General features: G+C 50.7%; 2 protein-coding genes across 6 annotated transcripts; one reads left to right on the top strand and one right to left on the bottom strand.

The window, feature by feature from the left end:
* Positions 1 to 2,750: 2,750 nt before the first annotated feature.
* Positions 2,751 to 13,227, bottom strand: THNSL2 (threonine synthase like 2). 5 transcript variants are annotated; one of them, XM_083834548.1, is made up of 10 exons: positions 13,090 to 13,227; positions 12,377 to 12,463; positions 10,539 to 10,766; positions 9,657 to 9,851; positions 9,238 to 9,390; positions 8,292 to 8,522; positions 7,284 to 7,432; positions 4,586 to 4,711; positions 3,600 to 3,751; positions 2,751 to 3,465 (listed from the first exon to the last, which is right to left on the bottom strand). In XM_083834548.1, the coding sequence occupies exons 3-10, from the start codon at positions 10,759 to 10,761 to the stop codon at positions 3,198 to 3,200; spliced, it is 1,497 nt and encodes a 498-aa protein (XP_083690674.1). In that variant the 5' UTR covers positions 10,762 to 10,766; positions 12,377 to 12,463; positions 13,090 to 13,227; the 3' UTR covers positions 2,751 to 3,197. The 5 variants fall into 5 exon arrangements, with proteins under 5 accessions (XP_083690674.1, XP_083690673.1, XP_083690675.1 ...); XM_083834547.1 differs by lacking the exon at positions 13,090 to 13,227 and having other exon boundaries at positions 12,377 to 12,486; XM_083834549.1 differs by lacking the exons at positions 12,377 to 12,463; positions 13,090 to 13,227 and adding an exon at positions 12,148 to 12,172.
* A 7,445-nt stretch (positions 13,228 to 20,672) lies between these two features.
* Positions 20,673 to 24,407, top strand: FABP1 (fatty acid binding protein 1). The gene is made up of 4 exons (XM_083835012.1): positions 20,673 to 20,808; positions 21,728 to 21,900; positions 23,701 to 23,793; positions 24,259 to 24,407. Exons 1-4 carry the CDS (start codon positions 20,742 to 20,744, stop codon positions 24,307 to 24,309), a joined length of 384 nt encoding a protein of 127 aa, XP_083691138.1. The 5' UTR covers positions 20,673 to 20,741; the 3' UTR covers positions 24,310 to 24,407.
* Positions 24,408 to 24,694: the final 287 nt, after the last annotated feature.

Raw genomic sequence — 24,694 nt, 5'->3', positions numbered from 1 at the left:
GTGCCCGTGAGCTGGTGGATGGGGATGGAGAGAGGCTGCACTGCTCTGTTTGTGGGAAATAATAACCCCATCCTCAGCCCTTTCTGGATTTGTATATCCTCCTTCATTTTAGCTCGGCCAGCCCTGCACACAGCCTGTCGTCCCATGTCCCTGTTTAATTAATAGCACTTTTAATGGCACTGTTAATGATTGGAGAGATGAAACAGCTCCATCCCAACACCCTACATCTCCCCACGAGGTACACAGGGTTCAGGAACAGTTGTCCCAGCCATCTCCCTTGTGTGTCCCAGTCTCTGGGGACCATCCCTGGTGAGACTCTTGGTCCCCCTGGAGGATGACCGCAGACCCGTGGGCATCATCGTCTCCTTGGACACACAGGTCAGGTCTGCTCGGGGCGCGGGACCTGAAACTGGTGTTTTTGCCAGGGAAAAGGGTGAGGGGCGGCTGATGTACAAGAGGAATTACTTCACAAGTCTGGCCTGGATTTGCGCACAGCTCTGGATGGCACAGAAGTAACATCTCGCCATGCCCAGGAGCACGCTGAGCTGCCCTCAGCACCTCTCGAGGGTGGTGAGGAGGCACCGCCAAGCCAGCAGCCGAGCCGAGCTCCAAGCACTCATTTTGGGGCCAAAACAGGAGCAAAAGCCCCAGTATGGGAGCGCCACGTTCCCCGAGCAGCCCGTGGGACCCGCTGGGAGCTGTCCCCAAGCCTGTCCCCACGGCAGGACTGCGCTGAGCGGCAGCGCATTGCCCTCTGCAGGGGTGCAGCATCCCTGCACGCCGTGCTGCGCCTTCCCTCTCCATCCTCAGAGGAACAGGCTTTTCCTGCCGCCAGAGCCCTAGGAGAGGTTTCGGAGCGTCCTGCCCTCAAAACAGCTGGAACTGCACCCCCACCCTAGAGGATATTTAGGAATTAACCCCCCTTCCACCTCCCGCCCAGGAGCGGGTCCCCAGCTGGATGTTTCAGGGATGGGAGAGGAGTGAGGGGGCACGCTCGCCTCTCGCTGCTCCATTTCTGCTCGCAAACACACCAGGCTTTGGTGGGATACAAGCCCGACCCCCCTCGCCCCGTCCTTCCCGCTGCTCCCGGCCGGCCGGATTTGCAACCTTTCGCTTGGATGCGGAGCTGCCTGCAATTTCGGGCCTCTCCCCGTTCACGGGGTGTCTAAAGCTATGATTAAGAGCTAAATTACAGCCGGGCAGCCGGCCCTGTCCGAGAACCGCAAGATTTGGGGAGGCGACTACTGAAGGCGGCGGAGTCCGACTAGAATAACGTGCAGCAGGACGCAAGGAGCAGCTGACCGCGGGGCTCGGACGGGATGGGGGGGTTCTCACCTCCACCACTGCCATTTATAGCGACTTGCTGCACAGCCTCCAGGCCAAGTCGTCGTCAGGAGCAATGGTGATGCTGCGTTGCTGCTCAAACAAGAGGCATTTTGCTGTCCTTCCTGCATTATCTTTAAATAATAAGCTGGTTCCTGCAGCAAAAAGAAAGGAGCTCGTTTTCGGGATGGGGGCAGCCTCGGCAGAGGCACGGGTCCCTTCCCTCCTGTAGGGTTTCACGGGGAAGGGAGCATCGGGCTGAGCCAGGGGGCAGAGGAAAAGGCAGCCCGGGTGCCAGCACGGCGGCTCGCAGCCCAGGCAAGGCTCCCCGCACATTCTGCAAAACCCCATGCTGATTCACTTCACAGCATCCACTTTTACCCCGCTAAATGCCACTAAACCTTCAAATTAACCCTCCCATTACAGGACCTCCTTTGATGTCAAAGGGGATTTTTTTTTTTTGATGGCAAAAGGGGATTTTTCCCCCCCGGTGTAATTATTCCCATCTTTCTTTTTTTTCCCTTTTTAGGCACAAGAGATTCCTGCCAGATGCATGACTTGTGGAGGCAGCTCCCACACGAGGTATTTATATATTTATATGTGTATGATGGGAACGTGGTACTGAAAGACCAGAAGTTTCAGTCTGAAGATAAGGGGAATTTCCCGTTTCCTATTTGTTTCAGTGGAAGTTGCCCGGGAAGAACCTGCAGCAGGACTTGGACCCAAAGCTGCGAGATACAGCACCAAAAAGCAGCTCTGGTGGCTGACACCCCTAAAATAACCACGCCCAGGGACAACGCCCACTATTTAACGCTATTATATTAAGTTTCTGTAGTCAGGGATGACCCCTGAAAGCAGATCCACTCCAGCAGCTATGGCATAGAGATATTTCCCACTCCGAACACTGCTGGGCCATAAAACACAAGTTAACCGAGACCGGTGCATTGCCTTGCAAGGTGTGCACCTCTGCGAGGTCAATTCCAGCTTAGCTCACTGGTCCCACACTTTTTTCTCATCCACTTTACCCAAAAGCCACCCATTTCTGCCCTTCACGCTTGCACTGAGCATTTTAATTTTTGCACGAGCTTTGGAAAGTGAAAAGCTCCACGAGTGGCACATCAGCCTCCTCCCCCAAGTGTAAACAAGCACCTCATAATTCAGCACGAGATTACTGAGCAGGATACAGCTCTCCCACGACCAAGAAAGTTCCTGTCTCATTCCAGCTCCTTGATGTGATCTGTTTTTACAAAAAGTCCCTTTGAAGGCCACAGCAAGCATCTTATTCCCAAGGCCAGCACAGGGCTGAAGCTTCAAAACCCCACATTTTGTAGGGCCGATGGTCCCCAGAGTGCCCAGGAGGCTCCCATGGGACATCTCCCCTTGGAGACTGACATAATTTATTGATGTAATGCCCCCAGCTCAGGTCATTTTTACTGAAACAGAAAACACGTTTGTTACTTCCACCAAGCGGCTGCTCAGGAGAAAACCACAACAGCTTGGCAGTGACGCCTGGCAATACTCCTTCAGGTGGGTCTCGAACAAGATGTTCAGGGCCACTGAGTAATGTTCAGGAAGGTGATGATTGTGGATAATTTTAAGGGAGCTTCCTGTGATGGCTAGTAATGATGGAACAAATAGGTTTCTTCAGCGTTTCAATCAGCTTTCATGAATTTATAGGAAAAAGAGGGTATAATTACGGAGCTATTTTCCAAAAATTTTGTGAAATAGTCTACATAATTCAGTGGCAAAGTATGTTCTGCGAATAATTCGTTGTACAGAGAGTGTAGGCTCCTCACCCAGCGTAACACAGGAGCAAAAATTCCCGGGAATGGAGAACGAGCCCTGGGAGGCATCACCAGCCACATCCCCAGAGCTCAGCCCTGCGTGACAACCTGCCCACCAACTCCCTGCAGTCCTGGGGGGGCTGACCCACCCTGCCGTGCCTCCCACCCCTGCACCGCGGCTGCGATGCGGTCCCGGAGCACTCGTGCCCAGTCCTCCCCCCGCCGCAGGGCTGTGGACCGGGTCTCCATCGCCGTCAGGGCGGTGATTTCGGGAGGGAGCTGGGGAACCAGGCCCGCTCGCAGCACGGCGTCCTGAAATTTGGCAGCGGAGGCTGAAGCTAAGCAACATCGGGGCGTGCTGAAAAGGAAAGAAAAAACAAGAAAGCTTTTGATGCAAGGCAGCCCCAAGCTGGAGGTACAGGGGAAACAAGCGGGGAAGATGCTCTTGTCCCCAGCACGCCTGACCGTGGCTGTTCCCAAGCAGGTCCCTACCTGCTGGCACAGCTATCCAGCTGCGAGTAGTGGTAGTGAGCAGCCACGGCTGTGTGGGGGCACAGCAGGCACCGGTTTTCCTCCCAGCAGCGCTGCATGGCTCGCACGATGTCCTCGTCAGACGCCGAGCTTGAGCGCAGAGTCTCGGAGAGCTGCAGGAAGGGAAAGAGAGGTTTGCACCCAGCAAAGCAGGATTAGGGAAGCTGGAGGCGGAAACTGGGGTGGGGGTTCCCTCAGGAAATAAAGAAAAGGGGTGGTTGCTGAAGATGGGAGAGGGGCATTTTCCAGCAGCACCTTCCCCCAGTTTTTTAATGATGTATTTTTATGTTATTTTGCATATATATTGTAAATATATTGCATCTTTATTTTAGTAATGCAGTGGGTTTTTTTATTATTATTATTTATTATTTTTCTGCCATGCAAGCAGGCCCAGGCACTGCACAAAGGACACTGCACCGTGGACAGCATGCATCGGGTAGGACAAGGCAGAAGTTTGTATCTGGCCCGAAGAGCCTCGCATTCAAACATTCACTTTTCTCTTGTATTTTGCTCTGCTTTGTGCTTGTGGTCCCATTCACTGCAACATCAGTGCTGAATTGTGGAGCCAGCAGACCCACTCCCCAACACCACGCTCAGTTTGTGCCAGCACCCACTGCCCAGTCCACCGTGGCCTGCCTCACTACACAGCTAATGCTGGCACTGGAGTGGTCAAGAAAGGGGTGGTGGCTTCATATCCTACCTAACAGGTTGCAGGCATTTTAAATTAATTTTATACAGAAGAGGTTTCTTTTAAAAGAAAAAAAAAAACAACACCTTTTTATTAACATCTCCATGGACGTGCACTGATATAAAGCTCTTCCATCTTACCAATTCCACTTTAGGTTGGAAACTTTCCAACATGACTTTTGTTAATTCTGAAAATGAGCTGAAAACAACTGACAACAGCAACTCTCCTCACACGCAGAGGCACGGGCACGGGCACTGACCTTCCTGTGCAGAGCCTCCGGCAGCTTCAGGCTTTTCGACGCAGTGAACTGTTCCATCAGCACTTTTGTCAGGTGGCTGTCACAGCCTGAGAGCAGCCAGAGGATCCTCTCCACGTTGCAAGGCTCCTGGGATGACAAGGCAATATGTGAGCACGGAAACGTGTCTGTCCGTCTCAGGGAGAGTAGCTGTGTGGATTCTCTGATGTCTAATTAGGGTTGAGGTCCTATTGCTACCATTTTCTTGGAGGCTTGCGTCTTCCCCCTGGGCTTTGCATCCTCTCCCTGCACAGCTACATCCCCCAAGCCTTGTCTTTGGGAACTCGGTATCCTTCAGACCTCTGACCTGTCAGAGCAGTCTGGCAGTGACCATCAGATTAAAAAAAAAAAAATAACGAGGGGACAACTGATAAATTGACGGCAAGACCACATCTGTATAATCACCTTGAGGAAAGGAAGCTAATAACACACTATGCATTCGAGAACCAGAAATATCCAGCTGTTTACTTAGTGTTGCAGATGCTGCTATGAATCACGCAGCTCCTGTGTGACTTAATGAGGCACTCAGCTCCCTGCAGGGCCGACCGATAATCTTTAGGAACATGTAAGGCACATATAGGGCCTGACAGGTCTGTATGGCTATGTAGCAACCAGTGTTGCGACACTGCAGCAAAACTCAGTGCAAAGCCATTCAGGAGGGTCTCAAACAAATTTCACTGCTCCCTCTCTCATTCCCACATGCTCACAAGCACCAAGAAACGTTCATCCAGGTGGTTTTGCTGAAACATTTTGTAGGGACAGACAGGACAAGGGACACCAGACCGGGTCCTCATCACGTCTCTGGGGTTGTTCCTAGGTTGCAGGCAAGTGCTCGTTTTGGATGAGTTCTTTACACCTTTTAAGCGCTGACAGCACCTGTGACCTTTTCTCTCTCCATCCTGTCCTACCTTGCAAGTGATTAGGACTTACTCAGCCTTTCGTGTCCTTATCTGGGTGGCTTAGGGCTCCATTCCTGTTCTTCATCTTCCCACCATTATCTCCCAGTGCCTTCAGCCTGTAATCTTCACTGTAGCCTGGGCGTAGCCTGCCCTTTGCTTTAGGCTGTCCCCTGGTTTGGGCTGTCGTCTGCTTCCTGACCTGGGTGTCCTGAGAAGCTACATGTCAGCACGCTAGGACTTCGATGACCTGCTACCAGGGGTGCCTCCAGCATCGCCCTCCTGCTGTCCCTTCTCCCCTCCTTCCTTCTGCTGCTCCCACATCCAGAACCTACCCTTTACCCTCCTTTCGTACCAGCCTGTGGTTTCTGCTGAAGTTTTCTGAACGAACTCTAGTAAGTCAAACTGGGCTGGGACACCACTGGGAGCCTTGACCAGCACTGGTTGGCTTCAGACGCTGCAAAGACGCAAGATCTGCTGCGACTCTCCTCGAATTGCTCCTTAAAAAGGGTCATCCACACTCTACTCCCTGCTTCACCTTTCCAGTTAGTGACTAACTAGAAACCTTTCCTGCATTAGCTTAGTCCACAGAAGAGGCAACCAAAAGAGGTTGCGTAGTCTCCTTCCTTGAAGGTTCCCAACGCACAGAAGGACAAAACCCCAAGCAACCTGGTCTGACCTCAGAGCTGACCCTGCTTTGAGCAGGTCCCAGCTAGAGACCACCTGAGTTGCACTCCAGCATGAACCACCCCATGGTGTGCTGAGCTACGGAACAGTCTGCATGGATGCTTCAGACGTGAGCTAAACAATGACATCCCATGCAGCTCTGGAGAAGGACAGGCAGAGGGATACAGCTGTTCAGCTTTTGGGGGACCTCTGGCCATCACCTCACCCAGCCACCTCCCCTTACCACCCCAGCATATGCCAAGAGAGGAGCCCAGCCACCCCTTGAGATCTGAGGAGCCCCACAAATTCATGCCTCAGGATGAAATTCAAGCTATTGGCCACAGTAGTCCAGTGACAGGAGCACAACAACTTATTCTCTGCAAAGCATGGCAGTTCCTCCAGGCTCCCAAGTCCTCCCAGTGTGTTTGAACAGCTTTTGGAAAATCCAGGTAGCTTAAGGCCATGGTGATAAAACACCAAGTATTTCAGACCTTGGTCACTTGTTTGGAAGCAGATCCAATCCCCACGGATCACAGGGTAGGTATGAAAGTGTATTTGCTGTTATTATTTGCTGGTATTTGCTTCCAGGCATTTGCTTTCTGTCCCTCCATGACTTTTCATTTCTGATGCCTTTGCCTGCCGGGACTTGTTCTGCTCTGCACAAATTGCAGACAGCCACAGAAGAGGCATTTCTTCTGGGCTACTCTACTTTCCTTCCTTCTTCTCTTGCTCTTGGTAGAGCCTTTCAGAAGCACCAGCAGAACCCTTGGAATGTGACAGGATCTATACTTTTCTACGTGTCACGGAGCTTTTGAGAAAATTTCCCTCTTTCTAAGCTTACACATAATGAACCCCTAGAAGCCCAGCATTGAACAAGGAAGATTACAAAGTCCAGCCCTGAAAAGTAAGGTGGTGTATCTCAGCTCAGCAGTCTGCAGCATAAATGCTCAGCATGAGTCACGGCTCTCAATGCACCACTGAGAGGCATTGCCAGTGGCAGAATTATGGTCTTACAAACCACGCACAACAAAGTACAAGGAAAAAATTATGAAAATATGTAATGTTCAGTATTTTCCCATTTGTACCAATTCATTATGTACCTGAATATCCATGGCTGACGCTAACGTAGCCTTCACGTGCTCTGATGCTGAGAAATCTCCGTGCTGAACGGCCCTGTGAATGATGTCGTTGCTGTTAACCACAGCAACCAGTTGAATCGGAAGACCCATCTTCTGGGCAATACAGCCAGCTTAAAAAAAAGAGAAAAAATGCATTTGATGAAGAAACATTGAAAGGAGATTTAGCAAAGAAGCCACTGTTTAAATTGATTGGGTGTCTAGTTCAGAAGTAGCCACAAACAACAGTCCCTAATAAACTCCCAGACACATATCTTAAATGCTTTGGTAGAACCCCAGAACATAAAATCCTGGGGCACAAAGCTCCAAACAAACCAGCCCAGGAAAATCTCCAGATTTGGAGATGGATGAGCAGAGGACTGAGAGGTCAGGCAGCTGCCATTCAAGCAAGAGAGATGAAGTTGTGGGGTTCTTGCAGCTTATTAATGCTGCCTCAGACGGGTGGCCTAGAAATACAGTGAATGCAGTTGAATGCATCAAATCCTTCACTGCTTTAGTAAAACTGTTGTGCACCTATTTCAGAATGGAGGCAATCAAGAACTCGAATTTAAAAGGCCAGATTATGCAATTAGGAGTGGTTCTCTTGACTGTGCACTACCATCTAAACCAGAGTAGAACTAGGCAGGACTCCACGCCTCTGTTAAAGTTTTACTTAGGGAACAGGAGCCACAGTATTTTTCCTCTTTTCTGGACCAAACACGTTCTACCCTCTTCTAATGTGCGCATCCTCAAGATAGCTATGGTCACCATCAAGAGGTGGTTTGGGATTTTCTGCACCTTGCAAATCATCAGTGACACCTGAATGAGTAATAACCATACATGAGTAATAAATGTAAGGGCTTCTGAAGAAATCCTACCAGCGAGTGGGTGTTTTAATAAACAGCAATACCCAGCATTTGCAAAGCGCTTTTAGTCCATAGGTCACAGAACACTCTCTCTTGTCCCTATCTAACCCATCTTTTTTCCCTTCACCTGTGATATTTCCTCCCCCTCCTGTTGGCACAACAATTTCCACCACTGGCAGCGGGGTGGTATCCAGGGACGGGGCACACCGAAAGTAAGCATAGAAGTGGTGAGCAATCTGCACCATAATCCTTGACCAATTGACTGAATTCAAGCTCATCAAATTGTATTTTCTGGAAAAATCGACATCAGCGAACAGTTCCTTGATCAGCTCATCGATTTGATCGGAGTTCCCATGAGCTGTCAGAAAAAGAAAGGAAAAATTAGATCTACTGACATCAGTGCATCAGGCACAAAGCATTTCTGCTCATAAATAGGACCAGACCCAAGCCATGGGGGTTGCTGCAGCCAGGGGTGTCCTGAGCTGTCTGTCTCATGGGCTATATGAGCCAGGGTTTGAGTAGCACAGTGTGGACACCATCTGGCTTCTGTTTTTGACATATATTCTCAGTCCCTACCAGCTGCAGATACACTCCGGGCTCTTGCTCACACCGATACGTATTTGTTAGGAAGGCAAATGCCTGCATCTCCTGTGAGATGTCACGGTGAGAGCTGGTTGAGTGGAAAAGACAGCTCAAGCACTCTGTGGTGACCCACAGGGAGGGCACAGTTAGCGGTGTGAATTGCCCATGAAGGTGAGGGAAGAGGGAAGGGGTCACCTTTGATCCCTTTAGTTCCCAGAAATGGTGTTGAATCCAGTGCAGCTGAACACCAAACGCCTGCATGGAGACAACTCTAGTCGGAGGCCGGAAGAAAAGGAAGCTTTGAACCACTTGACTGTCAAACTGGGGACATGTGCTAAGAGTTCCTGTTAGCCAGACATCTGGGCACGGTGACCACAATAGAAATGACCTGGCTGGCTGCAGCTGCAAAAACAGCAGCCCCCAGAGACTTTCCGGGTCACGGTTTCAACGCAGCAGGACCACAACACAGACTGTCCAACAGCAATACCAACCAGCAAAGACGTGGACGTTGTCTTCAATGACAGTGGTCATCTGAAGTTCCTGTATCTGCGTGCAGAGCCCTTTGGGCAGCAGAACAAAGATGTCCATGTTCTGCTGACCTCTCACGCTCTCGATGGCTGAGCTCCCTGTGTCCCCCGAAGTCCCTGTTTCAAAGCAGCAGAGAACCAAAAAAATCAAATATCAAGACATCCGTCAAACCTGCATCGTCGCACTTCAAGAAAAAGATGCAGAGATGCTCCATGAGATGGTTTTGGTTAGAGAAGCTTCCCTGGCATTGGCTGGAGATCGCTCACCAGCCACCCACGAGGCAGTACCACCCTGGGGCATCTATGTGGTGGGCCGTGGGATGATGGCTCTCAAGGTAAAGACCTGCCCAGAAGTTTTACCCCCCACAAAGAGGAATACTCACCCACCAGAATAGTGATGTGTTTCTGCTTTTTCTCCAAGAAGTACTGTAAAAACTGCCCAGTGCAGGACAAGGACAGATCCTTAAAAGCATAAGTAACCCCATGCCAGAGCTCCAGAACATTCAGCCCATCTTTCAGCCTGGACATATGGACAACATCCTTGTGTCTGAATCTGCTGAAGGCCCTGTCAATCAGATCTAGAGGGAAGAGGATTAAAGAGGATGTCAGGCTAGGCAGAGAACTACTGTTTTTGATCGGTGGCTTCCTGCGTCTGTGCTCTTTATGCTGCTGGGAAGCTTTCTGCAAACCCAAAGACTCTCAGTTGCTGGAGAGGTGACAGATATCCAACAAGTTATTCTTAGCTGTTAGGAGGAATATAGACGTGCTCTGTTGCCTTCAATAGCTCTACAGTGGGTACCCCTAGGGGAAACCTGACACAATCAAAGCAAACTGCGTTAAAACATAAAATAAAGGAAACCCAAGTTTTATTACAGCACCCTGTTGAGACAGAGGTTGTAGCTGCCCTCTGGTGGAAGGGATGGCTTAAAAACATTATAAAGCATGGAGCAGCAGCAAACCCTGATGGGATATCAGGTCTGGAGCCAGCACAGCAGTTTCCCAGCAGTCAGCAGTGCCACAGCACCAGCTACCGCTGCTGCGATCACCACAGTCCCCAGCACATAGGGAACACCTTGTCCAGAAGGTAACAAGCCCCAGCAAGGCGAGGGAAAAGAGGGAAGAAAACGGATCAGGCGATGGTGCAGCTGGCTCCATCCTCTGGGGGCTGCAAGAGGATGGGGCTAATGCAGGTGGAAGCATCCAAACACCCCAAAATCCTCACACACGTCCCTGCTAATAGCTCCCACCGCCCGGTTGAGGCTCACCGTTGAGCGCGCTCCGCGGGACCAGCTCGGGCGCGATGAAGAGGGAGCACAGCTCCTTCACCAGCTCAGGGTAGGAGAGGCGGCTCCAGCGCTGCAGGGTGGCCCCGTCCAGTGAGGGGATGCTCCGGGGCATGAAGAGGCCGCCGTCAGGAGCGTAGCCGGAGAAGAGGGCTCCCTCGAAGTCGACAGCCCTCGAGCCTCCCCGTGTGCTGACATACTCCATGGGTGCTGTTGGGGGACACCACAGTCACTGCCAGGACCCCAGAGCAGCCACCCCATTAGGAACACCCAAGCAGATCTCCCAGACACCTCCGACGTGGACACACACAGCCGGAGGGCAGCGTTGTGGGGTATTTTGTGGGCAGTGGAAGCACTGAGTGGGGTTTGCACCCAGGGGGCTGCGAGGAGCCCTCTTGTCGGGCTTCCCCTGATCCGGACACGTCCCTGCTGCTGCAGCAGGCACCCTGCCTGCACCTGACGTCCCCTACAGGCTACGTGCAAAGGCTGGAGCTTTAAAATAAAAATAAGCAAATATGTATCTCTTTAAAAAACAGTAAAAGAGGAAACAGGGAAAACAGGGAGGGGAGTAAGAGGGAGAGAGAAAGCAGAGGAAAGGGGGGAAGGATTATGCATCTAGTGCAGCCTGATTTTGTTCAAAAGGGTTAAAGCAAGGACAGGATTTGCGCAACAAGTACAAAAACCTTCCAGGATCCCCTTTTTTCTTTTTCATAAAGGTATCCGCAAGGTCTGGGGCTTTGAGCCTGCAGGGCTTTCTGCCCCAGCACCTTGTGCACAATGCTTTCGTTCCTTCCAAATTTCCCCTCCTTGCCAAAACAACCAACCCGTCCCCCGACACACACACACACAATTACCCTTCAGAGCTGCCCCACAAGAGCAGACAAAGGGGGAAAAAAAAGCTTCCAGAGGTGGTAAACAACCAGCCTTTAACCCGGATCAGCTCGGCCACGGCTCCGGGGCCGTGAGGGGGCGGAGGCGGGAGCAGGGCCGGGAAATGGCGGCCAGGCGCGGGGCGGGGGGGGTCCATGTTTGCAGGGGAAAGCTCGGAGTTCAGCAGGGCAGGCCCCGGGTTGGGTTTAAATTTAAGGTTAAATCTGCAGGAAGTAGGATCAGAAAGCTCCGTGAGTGCCTTCCCACCATGCAGTTCACCCTGGGAGGCTGTGACTTGGAGCAGCGCCGTCCCTCCGTGGGGAAACTGAGGCAGGGAAGGGCTGTGCATCCCTTTTCTTGATTTTTACTTGATTTCCTTGCCTGGTTTTCCTCGGTTAGCGCCTGTATGGGGCCGCATGCACAGCTGCAGCAGGTGCAGGGACTCGAGCCCAGTAAGGCAAGGTGCAGAGGGTGCCTGGTAACCACCGGCTGTGAGTCAGAAAGCTCACGGGACAGAAGGGACACGCTGCCTCCAAAGTGCCAGAAACCGACCCAAAACACATCACTGCTCCAACCAGCCCGGCTACCAGCGAGCGAGGCTACCCAGTGGGACGGAGCAATGCTGGTAGTCTCCAAATTCGCCACATCTCAGAGACCAGCCAACAACAGATCCCTGAATTTATTATATAAACTATCACCCAACCTGCCCACGTCTCCTCACCGTAAGAGTTTCACGTTACGGGCTCCCAACCCCTTGATCAGGGTCTGTCCCCATCCCAGGCCTGTTCACAGGGGGACTGGAATTGGCAAGGCAGGACCTTGCTCTCCAGGGACAGCTCGGGCTTCAGTCAGTTGTGAAACCTCCCCAGGGCCATCCCTGGTGCTTCCCGGAGTCACCAAAAGCCCTGGGGTCACCCAGGGACCCTGTTTTGGGGACACGGGCCACTTACCTCAAGCTGGCCCTGACATGCAGGGCAAATCCCGCAGTGCCACAGTGGTCTCAATAGATGTTTTCAGTCCCATAAGTTTTTAATGCCCTGTGTATTTTCAGAAGGTAAGTGATCTATTAATACATGCTCCAGTTAGTTATTAATCCCTCGTTTACCAGCTCTGGAAGGGTATTTTTCTCCATCACGTTTCAGCAGCAGCTCACACACACACACAAAATAATAAATAAAAAATAAATAGCATTTCTGGGCAGGACAGCAAAATGATAGAAATGAATAAAACACTGAGAGCTGCAGGATACGTGGTTTGTCTCTTCTGCCCTGATCTCTTCCTTCTGCCATGAGAGCGTGCTGAATTTGGGGTTCATGCAGAGGCAGAGCACAGTTTGAGCAGAACAAGGGAAGGATCAAATCCCTAGGAAAACCCACACAAGCTGATAATTTTTATTACCAACATATTACCAACATGTATATGATCATCTTCACAAGTGACACGGCCCTGCAGGGTCACCTCACCTCTCCCACCACTGGCACCTCCAGGCATTTACCTCATATATATCTAAGACTTCTCACGTGTGAATTAGCTGCATGAGATTATTTCACTGCTTCATCTAAAAGTATTTTTTTTTCAAGTGAAGAGCTTACAATGTAGCACATACAGGACCCCTGAAAAAAAAAATATAAAAAATAATAATAATAAAAAAGAAACTGGATACCTGCTGCTCTGTGCTTGTAAATAAATAGTCTCAAGGCTGCTGATGCAGCTTTAACTACGCCCTGTGCCTGTCAGTGGTGATAGCTCTTGCTAACGAGGTCATGGGTTAATGCCGTGGCGGATGTCAGCATTTGCTACTGCTGCAGCTGGGGATGAGCTAAGTACTGCTTATGTGGCGGCCAGAGGTGAGCACAAGGAGCACGTGGGCCGTGCCATTTCTTGGGAGGGCTTTTCCCATGCCCTGCCCTGCAATCTCCGTGCTTTCATTTTTGGAATTATCATTTCCTTGTCAGCTGCGGTAGCAGACCCAAGATCTGGAAGATGTAACAGCCTTTGATTAACCTGGTACTGCCCAGTGCCTCCGTGTTTCTGCTTGGATGTGCACTTCCACTTTGGACCTTGTATGTTCCTGAGGAGTTGATGGGTGCTCAGTTGCTCTTTGGACTTGCCTATCAGAAATCAGCTGTGTTTGCAAACACTAGCCAAAGCTACTGTGTCACTTTTCCAGCTTTTTTTAACAGTTTCCATCAGTTTCCATCCCTCCAGGTTGGATTTCCTCAACCTCTCTACCCACGAAAGGCATCCTAAAGCGTAGCAAAGAGTAAGAAAACAGAAAGGCATATATAGCAGTGAGAAGCTGGGTTTGGGTGCCCTTTCTATACCTCCACCAAAGCATCCCCAGGCCCGGGAGAGCTGCAGACCCCAGGTTCCGCCAGCCACCGATGAATCCTGTATCACTAGGTGGCGGCAGTGCCTTGCGTCCAGGGAGGAGATGCACAAAGGCAGCCTTGCCCTGGTTGCAGTCACTCTCACAGCTCACACAGGGCATTTCGCCTTCACTGCACCCAGGCCACGCGTGCTCAGCCGCATTTTCAGGCAGCAGCAAGAAACACGGCTCCGAAGAGCCCTGTTTTGTAGAGCTGAGGAAGGGGAGGCACAGCAGATGTCCTTTGGCAGGAGGCCGGGTTACGGAGCTGGGTGGCCTGAGCAAATGCAGCAACTCGTCGCAGTTTTCAGTTGGATTTGGTGATCTTAGGGATCTTTTCTGTCCTAAATGATTCTGTGGTGGGAAAGGTGTTCTTCATCTTCACCCCATCTTCTCCCTGAGGGTCCTGGGAGTTTATCCCTTTTCGTAAATATGATTCTATGTTCACCCTTCTTCCAGCACAGTCTCTCTTCTCTGGGGGTTCCTGCAGCCTACAGCCTGGCAGAAACTCAGAAAGGGGCACGTCGGAAGACCCCAACTCACAACCAGGACTAGAAGGTGCCACGTTTAATCATAAAACACAAAGACGGCCTCAACGCTACAAAAATCCCTTTCTCTCCTAGTCCTGTCCCTGCCCGTGAGCTGGCTGATGTCTGCAAACTGCATACGCAAAAAAAGCTTTCATATCTATAAACAACCCAAGCAATGCTGGGCAGATCCAGCAAATGGCTGATAAGGATGTTTGAGGTTTTGCAATGCCATTTCCTACCGGAGTACATCCCTGTAGGGAAAAAATGTGTAAGCCTGTCACTGGAGGTAGGTGAAGAAGCCATGCATCCCCTCCCCTCTCAGGCACAGAAGTTTGAGTTTTCACAGAGGAAACAGGGAGTTTTGGGGTAGAACCTGTAAGGTTTGGGCCAGAAATCAAAACATTTAATTTTTGCCTTTCTCAGAGGTGGCGGGCCCGAACCTCACGTATTGGTGAGGTTTGGGATCCATAGCAGGAAGGGGGCTAGGAGGGTTGCAGAGAACATCTGCAGCTGCACGGGCAAGCGTGCACCCCGCCTCATATCTTCAAGCTTCACATCAAGGAGATACAAGGCAGAAATGTACAACTGCAAGTGAATCAAAGTGCTAGGAGCTGCACTTCTATTCCGGTAAACTTGGCTTTTCTCCCCTCTTTCTAAATCCGACATGAATTGTAGGCATCTCAGCTGACATGAGGTAGGATTTCCACGTGGGCCACCTGTCCCTGCACACAACTGTGTACACACACACGCAGTTTTCCACCCCGACCCGTGGTGATTTCGCAGTGCCAAGAGCAGCCAGCATGTCAGCCCTTTCGCCAGGGCTAGGTGTGACTCTTTCCTGCTGTGAGGTGTTTCACAACGGGCTCAAGGACATCTGTGTTGTGGTTTGGGTCTTAGAGACCAAAGTGCAGGACCCACTCGTAAGGACAGAGCAGAAAGGGTGTGTGAGGATGGGATTGTGCAATGCTCACTCCCTCGGTGAGACACCAAACACACCCTTGCCTTTCTCCAGGAGGTTGTGCAATCCGGTCCTGCTCTGCCAAGATCGCATTAATAGGGCCAAATTTTATCTCCAAATCTGCAGTCACACGGGATGTGGGTTCTGTCACTGCCAGCCAGGCAGGAAGATGAACAAGGAGGAGGAGGAGGAAGATGCTGCAGTAGCCACACAGTTACAGCACGTTTTCTTTATCAGCTTTCCTTTGGGAAAGTCACTCAGTCTCTGGGCACTTCATCGTGTATAAAGCAGAGATACCTGTGCTTACAGAGGTGCTTTGAGCATCATAAATGTGGCAGAAGCACCAAGCAGGACGTGCACGGTGGCAATTCTGGACTTTGTCCACAGCTCTGGGCTCGCTGGCACCGTGGTCATTTCCCATGGAGTGCCTCCCTGGCCGTGAACCTGCTGCACGTTTGGATGCTCTCAGGCCGCACTCAGCCTCTCGCTCTGCCCTCCTCACAGCAGCGTGGTGCCTCGGCACTCGTGCCCGCATGGGCCTGAGAAGCTCTCCTTGACTAATTGCTGCCATCCACTGTGAGCGCTCATTAAGTGAGCCACCGTGTTTAATAAATCAGGATCAAGGCCAGCTGGAGGGGTGAGCAGTGTCTCAGAGTGACAACCGGGTGTCCCTCCGGGATGGATTTCACCTGACGGCCTGGAGGCACTCTGTTACCGCCACTCTTCTCATCCCAACGTGCAAGTCTCCACTTGGTCAGACAAAGGTTCGCTTATCCCCACTGTGTCTCAGGGGCTCTTCATGCCCCCAGACCAGACGGAGATACCTGCACTGCAGATGTGTGATGGGATGAGATGAAATGCATTTGCATGGGTTGAATATTCACTGCCCTGAGGGGCTCTTCCAGACCATCCTCACTCAAACACATAATGGTGAATGGCTCCATTTCTCTCCCAACATTTTCTTTCCCTGCCCTAGCACAAACTATCTCCATGAGCAATGACGCCATTTTCAGACCCTGTTCCTCGACTCTCTAAACTGGGTGGTGGGATGAAGGACAGCCTTGTCCCACCATGGGTACCAACAGCCACAGCCAGCTCTTCTGGGCGCTCCGCTACCCAGGGGATCATTGGCAAGCCGAGGTGAGGCAGTGATAGGTTTCATGTTATCATGGAGATCTCCGCCTTGTCCCTGGAGAAGCAATACAGGGACTTTGCTCCCTTTGGGACCTTTGTCCTAAAGGGACACGGCTGATGACAGGGGCTGCCCTTCACTGAATTTCGGCATTAATAGAAAGTGTTATCAAGCGGCAGCGCTCTGTACAAGCTGCCGCTTTCGGCAGTCTTATCGAGGCTCTGATACTGGCATATCTAATCTAAAGCAATTCGAACTGGCGCTTGCGTGTCTACGGTTTGGAAGGTACAGCTTGGAGCCAGCCAGGCTGATGTTGATTCCAGGAGACCATCAAGACCATTAAAAAGGAAAAAAAAAAAAAGCTGTAAAGCTGGGAAAGGTGCCATATTTCATCTTAGTGCCGTCTTGGTAATGCAGCCCAATGAAAATCTGGCGAATACCAAGAAGGACAGGGAGTTTATTGCAGCAGAAGCATCTTTTCCCATCCTGTCCAGCCTTTTGAAGCAATGCAGCCATGTGGCCTGCTTAAAGAAACCTTTGTTCCTCAAGGTTAGAGGTAACCAAACCAAAGATGTGAAAAGTGGGCAGCAGGCCAAGTTGCCAGGTACAAGCACAGCAGAAATAGAGATGGCCCAAGGAATAATATGGCTTAAGACAGAAGGAAACCCACATGGGGATCAGTGATTGTGACAAGCTTGTGACCAAACTCTTCAAAAAATGGTTTTGGGGGTTCTCTCCTGGGTTTGCATTAAAGGAATCCGTGACTGAATCAGCAACAGCTGGCTTGCAACCCTTCCCATGTTGGTTAAGAAAATCCTAGTGTAGTGCCCAGCCCCAGCTTCCCAAAGCACTGAGGAGAAAGAAAAGGCTTCAGAAAGTCTGGGGAGTCACCCATGGGGTAGATAAGAAGAGGTGCAAGAATGCTGTCCAAGACTCCTGCAAGGCTGCCAGGTGCCCCATCCTGGGCTGGAGCAAAGTGCCTGTGTTCACACAGCGCTCTGACTGTGACGTCCTTTTTGGAGTTCAAAGCCTAAATTAGAGCTATGGCTCAAACCAGAGGAAGAAGAGAAGGCTTTTTCCTCAGCACATTGTCCAAGTCACCGAGAAGCAGTGCATGTAAGAGGGTGGTTTCCCATTGCCCTGGCAGACAACAAGTCGAAGTGTTTAAATCATGGGAGCCGAGACCAGGAATCCCAGGAAAGGCTTGAGGGAAGGTGATAGCAGCCCGCAACTGCTCCAAGGGCAGTTACAGAGACAACGGGACCAAACTCTTCTTGGTTATGGCAGATGACACAACAGGAGGCACTGGCCACAAATTGCTCTTTGGGAGGTTGGGGCTGAGCACCTCTTCCTTGAGAGGCGGCTGGTGCAGGTCCAGGATGGGTAACCAGAGAGGCAGAGAACATTTTTGAGACGTGGCCAAAGCCATGGCTGACCTTCGTTGGTGTTGGTGATGTTATTGCTCTGAGCAAGAGGTTAAGCCAGAGACCTTCAGAGGTGCCTCCCAACCAGCATTTCTGTGATTCATCACCTCGGGACACAGAGAATTCGGGTACCTCTGTGGCTAGGAAGGAGCTGAGAAGTTTTCCATATCCATATCTTTGGTTCAGGTGCAGAAAGGAGAAATGAGACACTTGTGTCCTTTTTTCAGACAAGCTTCTAAGGTCCTAAGCATTATTTTCAAGGCAAGTTAAACAGCTAAGTACCTGATGGCCTTCCACAAGACAGCCTCCTCAATAATTTTTTGAAAATAATCCTTGCCTTTTCTCTTTTACTAACCATGTCCAAGTTTTAGGCTATGGATTTAGATTTAATTACATGGCCAATTGACTTGGCCTTCTGCTAGTGCTAACCAGGTGCATTTTCAGTGCCCTGGAAAGTTAAAGTGATCTCACATTTTAAAAGATCCTGTATTCTGGTAGGGAGATGTACAGGCATTCTGAACTTTGCTGTTGAGATTAAGTTTATCTCACCTACTGTTTGCTCAGCCAGCTTGGCTAGATAATAATCACCCTGGCCAAATTTCATTCAGCAAGGGTTTCTTCTTTTTTTTTTCTTTTTTTTTTTTGTAACAACTTTACCATCTCTTTAGCAGAGGAAATAAAAGTACACAAGCCCAACAGAACATTTGCAGACAAAACAAGCTTTATTTTTGATCATTTATATTTCTGCCCCCTACCAGGAGAGTCCTGAACAGTTATGTTCTCCTTTTGCCATCTGGTGGGAGACATCCAGGCTGTATGACAGTTCCCAGAGGTTGACTACTTAATTCAGCTACCCTAAATAGGCACAACAGCCATTTATAGGTCTGTGGGACAAAACCTGGTGGGCTTTTCTGGATCCTGTCTCAGGCTCAGGCCCCATTAGCTGTTTTAGGCTTGGTGGTTGAGCTTCATTTCCAGCTGGCATGGGGCGAGCATGGGCCTGGGATGTCCAAAGTGGCTGGGATGTCAGGCTTCCTTGGGGGCCAGGGACAACACCAGGTGCTTCAAGCACCTAAGATTGGATTCATCATTCTTAATATGAAATGTTTACAGATGCCAAGTTCACGTAGGCTTCTTCTGGAGAGGCTGGTGGGGGCTTGGAAGTCCTGGGACGCTGCTCCTGATGTGTTTCCCTGTTTCTCTTTTTCTACAGATTAACTCAGGGGTAGTCATTGCACTGCACACGGCTGGGGTTACCGGAGAAAGTTCTGTCCCTGCTGACTTAGCAGCCACCCCTTCTCCCCAGCCCGCCCGTGGAAACGGGTGAGGACTGGGCATCTGCCCTGGTGGCAGGATGTGGCCAGACATGGCTAGTCCGAGAGCGATCCCACTGAAAAATGAATGAACAACTCCGGGATGCTCCAGTGCGTGACGGCGGGTGGAAAAATGAGCCGTGCAGGGCTGGAGCTTTCCCACAGTGGTCACAGCACAGCGCGTTGGGAGTGCTGGGCCCCAAAATGAGTCGGATAGAAGAAAATAACGGTGTTTTTTCAAGTCTGAATATCTCTCCCTGTTATGTAAGCATGGGGACGTGGACCGTCTGGAGGAGCAGCCAGAGGTTTAGGGCATGGATGCCCTAAATCAACCCCCCCATGAGTGCTCTCTGGTCCTAGAGGGGATGGATGCTGTCCCTACTCATTGCAAAGCTTCCTGGGGTTTATTTTGAGAGGGAGAAGAAGGAGAAAGTTGGGTTTTGTTTGTGTTTTTGTTTTATGGTAACATCTCTGAATTGGAGGGAGCCAGGTTTTTTTTTCCCATACTTGTCTGTGATTTCACTAAAACGAGGCCAAAGATGCTGTGAGAAGGCAGAAAGAAAGCATCACAAGGAGGAGAAGGCACGTGAGTGAAAAGGGGGAAAACCTGATGGCTTTGGAACAGAGGAGGAATCCATCAGGGACAGAGGAAGAGATGGGAGGAAAAAGCCCAGACCCAGAGGACGGGTGCTGGGAACGATGCCAGGAGAGGAGCCCAAGCCCCGAGTCCTGCCATGGAGGGAGGAACTGGGCTCAGCATGAAGGCTGCCACTGTCCCTGCTTCTGATGCAGGATTTGGGAGAAATGCAACTCTAAAGGCCAGGATGCTTCTTCAGGGTACAAGTGGCTCCTCTGGGGAAAGTAGGGGAAAGGTTTTTTTTGCAGTGGCTCCTGGCAATAGCTTTGGTTGCTCACCAGTGGCACCCGCATGAGGACAAGGTCGCAGTGATGCAGGCTGAGTTTCAGACTGGGCTGCATGAAACCCAGGATTTCAATTTGAGGCGTGTTTTCTTCTTAGGAGATAATGATGATTTTGCGACTAGTGCTACACCTGGATGACACCAAAACCCCACTTAGGAAGGACCACGAGGCATCTGCAGGAGGGAGCTGGCTGCTCCCTGCCAGCGCACAGCCTCCGCTCCTCCTGCCCACGCTGAAGACCTGGTGCACACACCAGAAACCCCACTGCTGTCAGCCCCAGGGGACACCATCTCTTCCTCCACCTTCTCTTCCAGATGTGCACTTCCAGTCTGCAAGCTGATTGGGTGACTTGGCTCGTTACCCTGATAATTAATCTTTTTGCACATCTTTTTTTTTATTTAGTTTGTTTATGGATGCCACGTTGCCACCTCCATAAAACCCGTTTATGGGATCTTCTCTGCCCCCACGCTGTAAATTGAGGTCCGTAAGATGTCGAGCAATTTATCACTGACCATTGCCCAGTTTTATGTTAATGTTTGAACATGGCAATAAAAGAATTACGTCGTCTTACCTCTGACCAACTTTAGGGCAAAAGGTCCTTATAAAACCAAGCTCTGCTTCCCAGCAAGGCATCTTCTCTTGCTTTGGGAGCACAGAGAGCCTTTCATCATGAGCTTCACTGGAAAGTACGAGCTCCAGTCCCAGGAAAATTTTGAGCCTTTTATGAAAGCCCTTGGTAAGTGCCTGCATGCATCGGGTGCTGCTTTGCTTCCTCACTTTGCGCTAATATTTGGACTAACCCATCCGTGCTGATGTGCTGGTGATGTGCTTGGAAAATTTTCCTCTCTCTCTCATCTTGCAATTCTTGTTTTTTAAATGTGTGCGTGGACATGTGACCTCAAAATAGAAGGGGAGGCATCTCTTTCATGATGGTTACAGATCGAGAGACACTGGGTGAAATTGTACAGCTGGCACGAAAATGGTCCTGGCAGCTCAGGGCAGCTGTAGACAGCTCACTGTGATGCCGCTCGGTGATGCTGCAAAGCTCCAGGCTCCACTGTTCATCAGAAAAATAGCCAGGCTGTTTAAATGCTCAGTGATGAATGTGGCTGGTGACATTTCCATCACGGGGTGTGCAGGGACTCAGGAGAGGTTGCACTACTTCTGCATCACCACGTGCAGGAGGGGCTCTACCTGCCAGGTCAGCTCCAGGGTTTGGGAGAAGACTTTGGTGACCTGCTTCTGAGGGACCCTGAATCTCATGAAAAAAAAAAAATAATAAAAATACTTGATTTCCTCTTTCTGCCTTGATTTATTCTGTTTTCTCTGCTTGCTTCTCAGCAAAGGAAGGAAAATTGGGTTTCTTCTTTCCCTCTGATGCTTGGCCAGAGAGGCAGCTGTTCTGCTCCCAGCCACATCGGTGGGACAAGGAAGAAGTCTAGTTCCCACATCAAACCATGTCCAGGAGTACATGATTTGTTATTCCCCCTCCCCACCAGACTCAGGGACACATTGCCCTTGGGGAACTGTCATCCTTGTGGGGCTTTTCCACATGGGATCCTCCCGGCTGCAGAGGTCCCAAATCCCACCGCATTCATTAGGCAGCAGCAACTTGCCCACCCGTGGCTCCTCCTAACATCCCTGTTCCCGTGCAGGGCTTCCCGATGAACAGATCCAGAAGGGCAAGGACATGAAGAGCATTTCGGAAATCGTGCAGGATGGGAATAAGTTCAAGGTTACCGTCACCACTGGCTCCAAAGTGCTGAGCAACGAGTTCACCATCGGGGAGGAGTGTGAGATGGAGCTGCTGACGGGAGAGAAAGTCAAGGTGAGTGACCAGCTCCCTTTCCACCAGGGCTACAGGGGCTCGGAGCATTGCATTTCCATTCCAGCCATCCCCCCTGTGCGTGGGATAAAGGGAACGACCACATCTTGTGTATTAAATCTGACACTGGACAAAGACCTGGGTAAATTCGCCAGCCTGGTCCCATCTCTGGCAGTTTGCATGTGGGATTTAAGATAATGGGAAGGAGCTGATTGCTGAAACCAAGCCTGCAGGTGTGACACCCCCTGCCCTGCTCCTTGCGGGTCCTCAGCAAGTCCCTTAGGGACACGTTTCAGAAAATGACAGTGTGTTTCTGTGCGACCTTCCTGAGAAACTCGGAGCCTGAGACTCTGAGGTTTCGCCTTCCCTCTGCTTTTACGAGATACCATGTAAGCTCCCCTCTCAGCATCTCTGCAGATGAAACTTTGCATTTCTAAAGCTGTTTTACTGGAAAACACTGGAAGTCAGTATTTTAATAGCCGGGTTGGAAAAGGGGAATAGAGAGGCTTTGGTAAATCCTTCTGACAACAAAAGATCTGAAAGATTTAAGGTGGAAAAGGGTTGACTTTTGTCACGCTCCAACGCGAGACATACCCCCCCCCCTCCATTTTGTTGACTCAAAGGTAGCACAGGAAAGGCAGCCAATGAATCATAAACCAATAAAACTGTCCTTTTAAGTCCCAGAGGCTCTTAGCTTGTCTGCTAGCCTTTTCCACTGCTTCTGTTTATGCTGGGTGAGATGATTTGGCAAGGTGAGGATTTATCACCCTTGAAATTGGGTCAGCTCCAGTTCCTGGGCGATAGTTGACAATGGTTCATAAAATGTCAGGATGGCACTGCTGGCAAATATTGCCTCTCACCTCTACCTTGGGAGAAGTTGATATTGCAGGGATTTTGGGCACAGGAGGAATGATCACCAAAGAAATGCCCCGCTCTGAGAGCGGTTCTTGCCCTAGCACGATTTCTAGCATCACTGAGGTCCCTTGCTCAGAAACGAGGGGCTGTTTGATGAGTTTTAGCTTGCCTAAATCAGCAGCTTGAGGGCAGGTGAAGATGTCTTGCAGCTGGACAGACAGATGAAGAGAAACGGGTTTTGCTGTCTGCGTAATTTCAGTGATCAATGATAGCTGCCCTGGGGGTGTCAGTGCTGTCTGAAGCCCTTTTTATACGTACAGCTCTTGGGGGGGCAGAGACTCAACAGACGTGCCCATCCCCCTGAGACCCTCCCAGTCATGACTGTGTTTCCAGAAGCTCTTTAAGTTGTTTCCCAGCTTGACTGAGACCCACACCAGCCCCATACCTCAGGTCCCCACCCCTCCCCCCCAAAAGGAGGGTCCTACAGCGATGTGCAATGGGTGGGTGGTGAACAGAAGATGTAGCACTCATGTGAGACCCAGGCCCAGCTCAGGTGGCTCCACAGCACTCTGCCTGGAGGTGTGCAGGTCCTCCTGGTCTGTTTGTGGTGCTGTGGCTCCCTGCTCTAGCATATAACAGTGCAGAAGCCATGAGCAAGTCCCAGTTTGGATGGGAGGAGAGGTAGGTGCAGCAGCAAAATGGCACCTCTGTCACGGAGGCCTGCAGAGCCCAAAGTAAATAGCCATACCCTTGTTGTGTTGTAGTCATCACCAGCACAACCCTCCCTCGTCCTCCTGGGAAAGCCAGAATCGCTGGGGGAGCAGCTTGGTCCCAACAGCTTGCACAGAGGATGGTGGCAACTCAGTACGGAAGGGGGAGGCCGAAATGCAGGGGGCGATGCGGTGTGCAGTGCTAACGTGATGCCTCTGTCTCATCCCTCCTCAACAGGCTGTTGTTCACATGGAGGGCAACAACAAGCTGGTTGCAACTCTGAAGGGGCTGAAATCCGTCACCGAACTCAACGGAGACACCATCACCCATGTAAGTGGAGTAACAGTGCGTACAGCTGCCTGCAGGGCTCCCACTGGGGCCAGGCCCTACGAAGCCTCTGGTGGTGCTGGGCTCCTCAGACGGGTGCTGGAGCCAAAGCTGATCAGCTGGCCAGGCAATTAAGGCATTTTTGGGGTGTAGTGTGATGCACAAAGTACCCTTTGAGACCCATTGATGATCAAAGTTACATGTAATGGGGACATGTTATCAGGCAGAGGCATAGGCTTATGGCAGGGCCTGGCACTTTTAAAGAAGAGGGGTGCTGCAGAGAGATCCCAGCCAGTGTCAGATTATCCCTATCTGCTTTGGAATAGTCATGAATGTATCCAAAGCTTTAACAATTTGATTTATGGGCGATAGACTGGGGACCAGTCCTGTTTTGCAAGACCAGATCCTTTCTAAATAGAGTTTGGAGCCAAGTGCAATGCGAAGTTAACCACTTCCATTATTTTTCAGACAATGACCCTGGGAGACCTCACCTACAAGAGAATCAGCAAGAGAATCTAGAGACCCTCTGCACACCTATCATTTTACTGTGTAAAATTTGTCCATTAAAGTAAAATTTATATTAAAACCTCTTCATTATTATCATCAACCTCTTCACGGTTGTTTTAAAGAGGCGCAAGCCTCCAAAACTCACACAAAACCTGGTAGCAACTGGGCAACAGCCTGAGCCGAGGCTGTGATGATGGTGGTGAATGAAGCAGGGGTGGGGGGAGGCTCAGAGCCAGTGTGTGACCCTCTGTGTTGCTCACCTGTTGACTCAGATGTCCTCCACCCCAACAAGTGCTCTGCCAGCCCCCTTCTGGCACCAGCATCCTTCCTGGGACATCCCGGCGGGTTGTACCCACGCGGCTGGGTGGATGGAATAGCACCAAGGCCAGGGAAAGGG

Source organism: Anser anser (genome assembly GCF_964211835.1).
Source record: "Anser anser genome assembly, chromosome: 4".
NCBI classification, from domain to species: domain Eukaryota; kingdom Metazoa; phylum Chordata; class Aves; order Anseriformes; family Anatidae; genus Anser; species Anser anser.
Note: the sequence above shows the minus strand (reverse complement) of the source record. Positions and strands in the feature narration are given on the sequence as shown.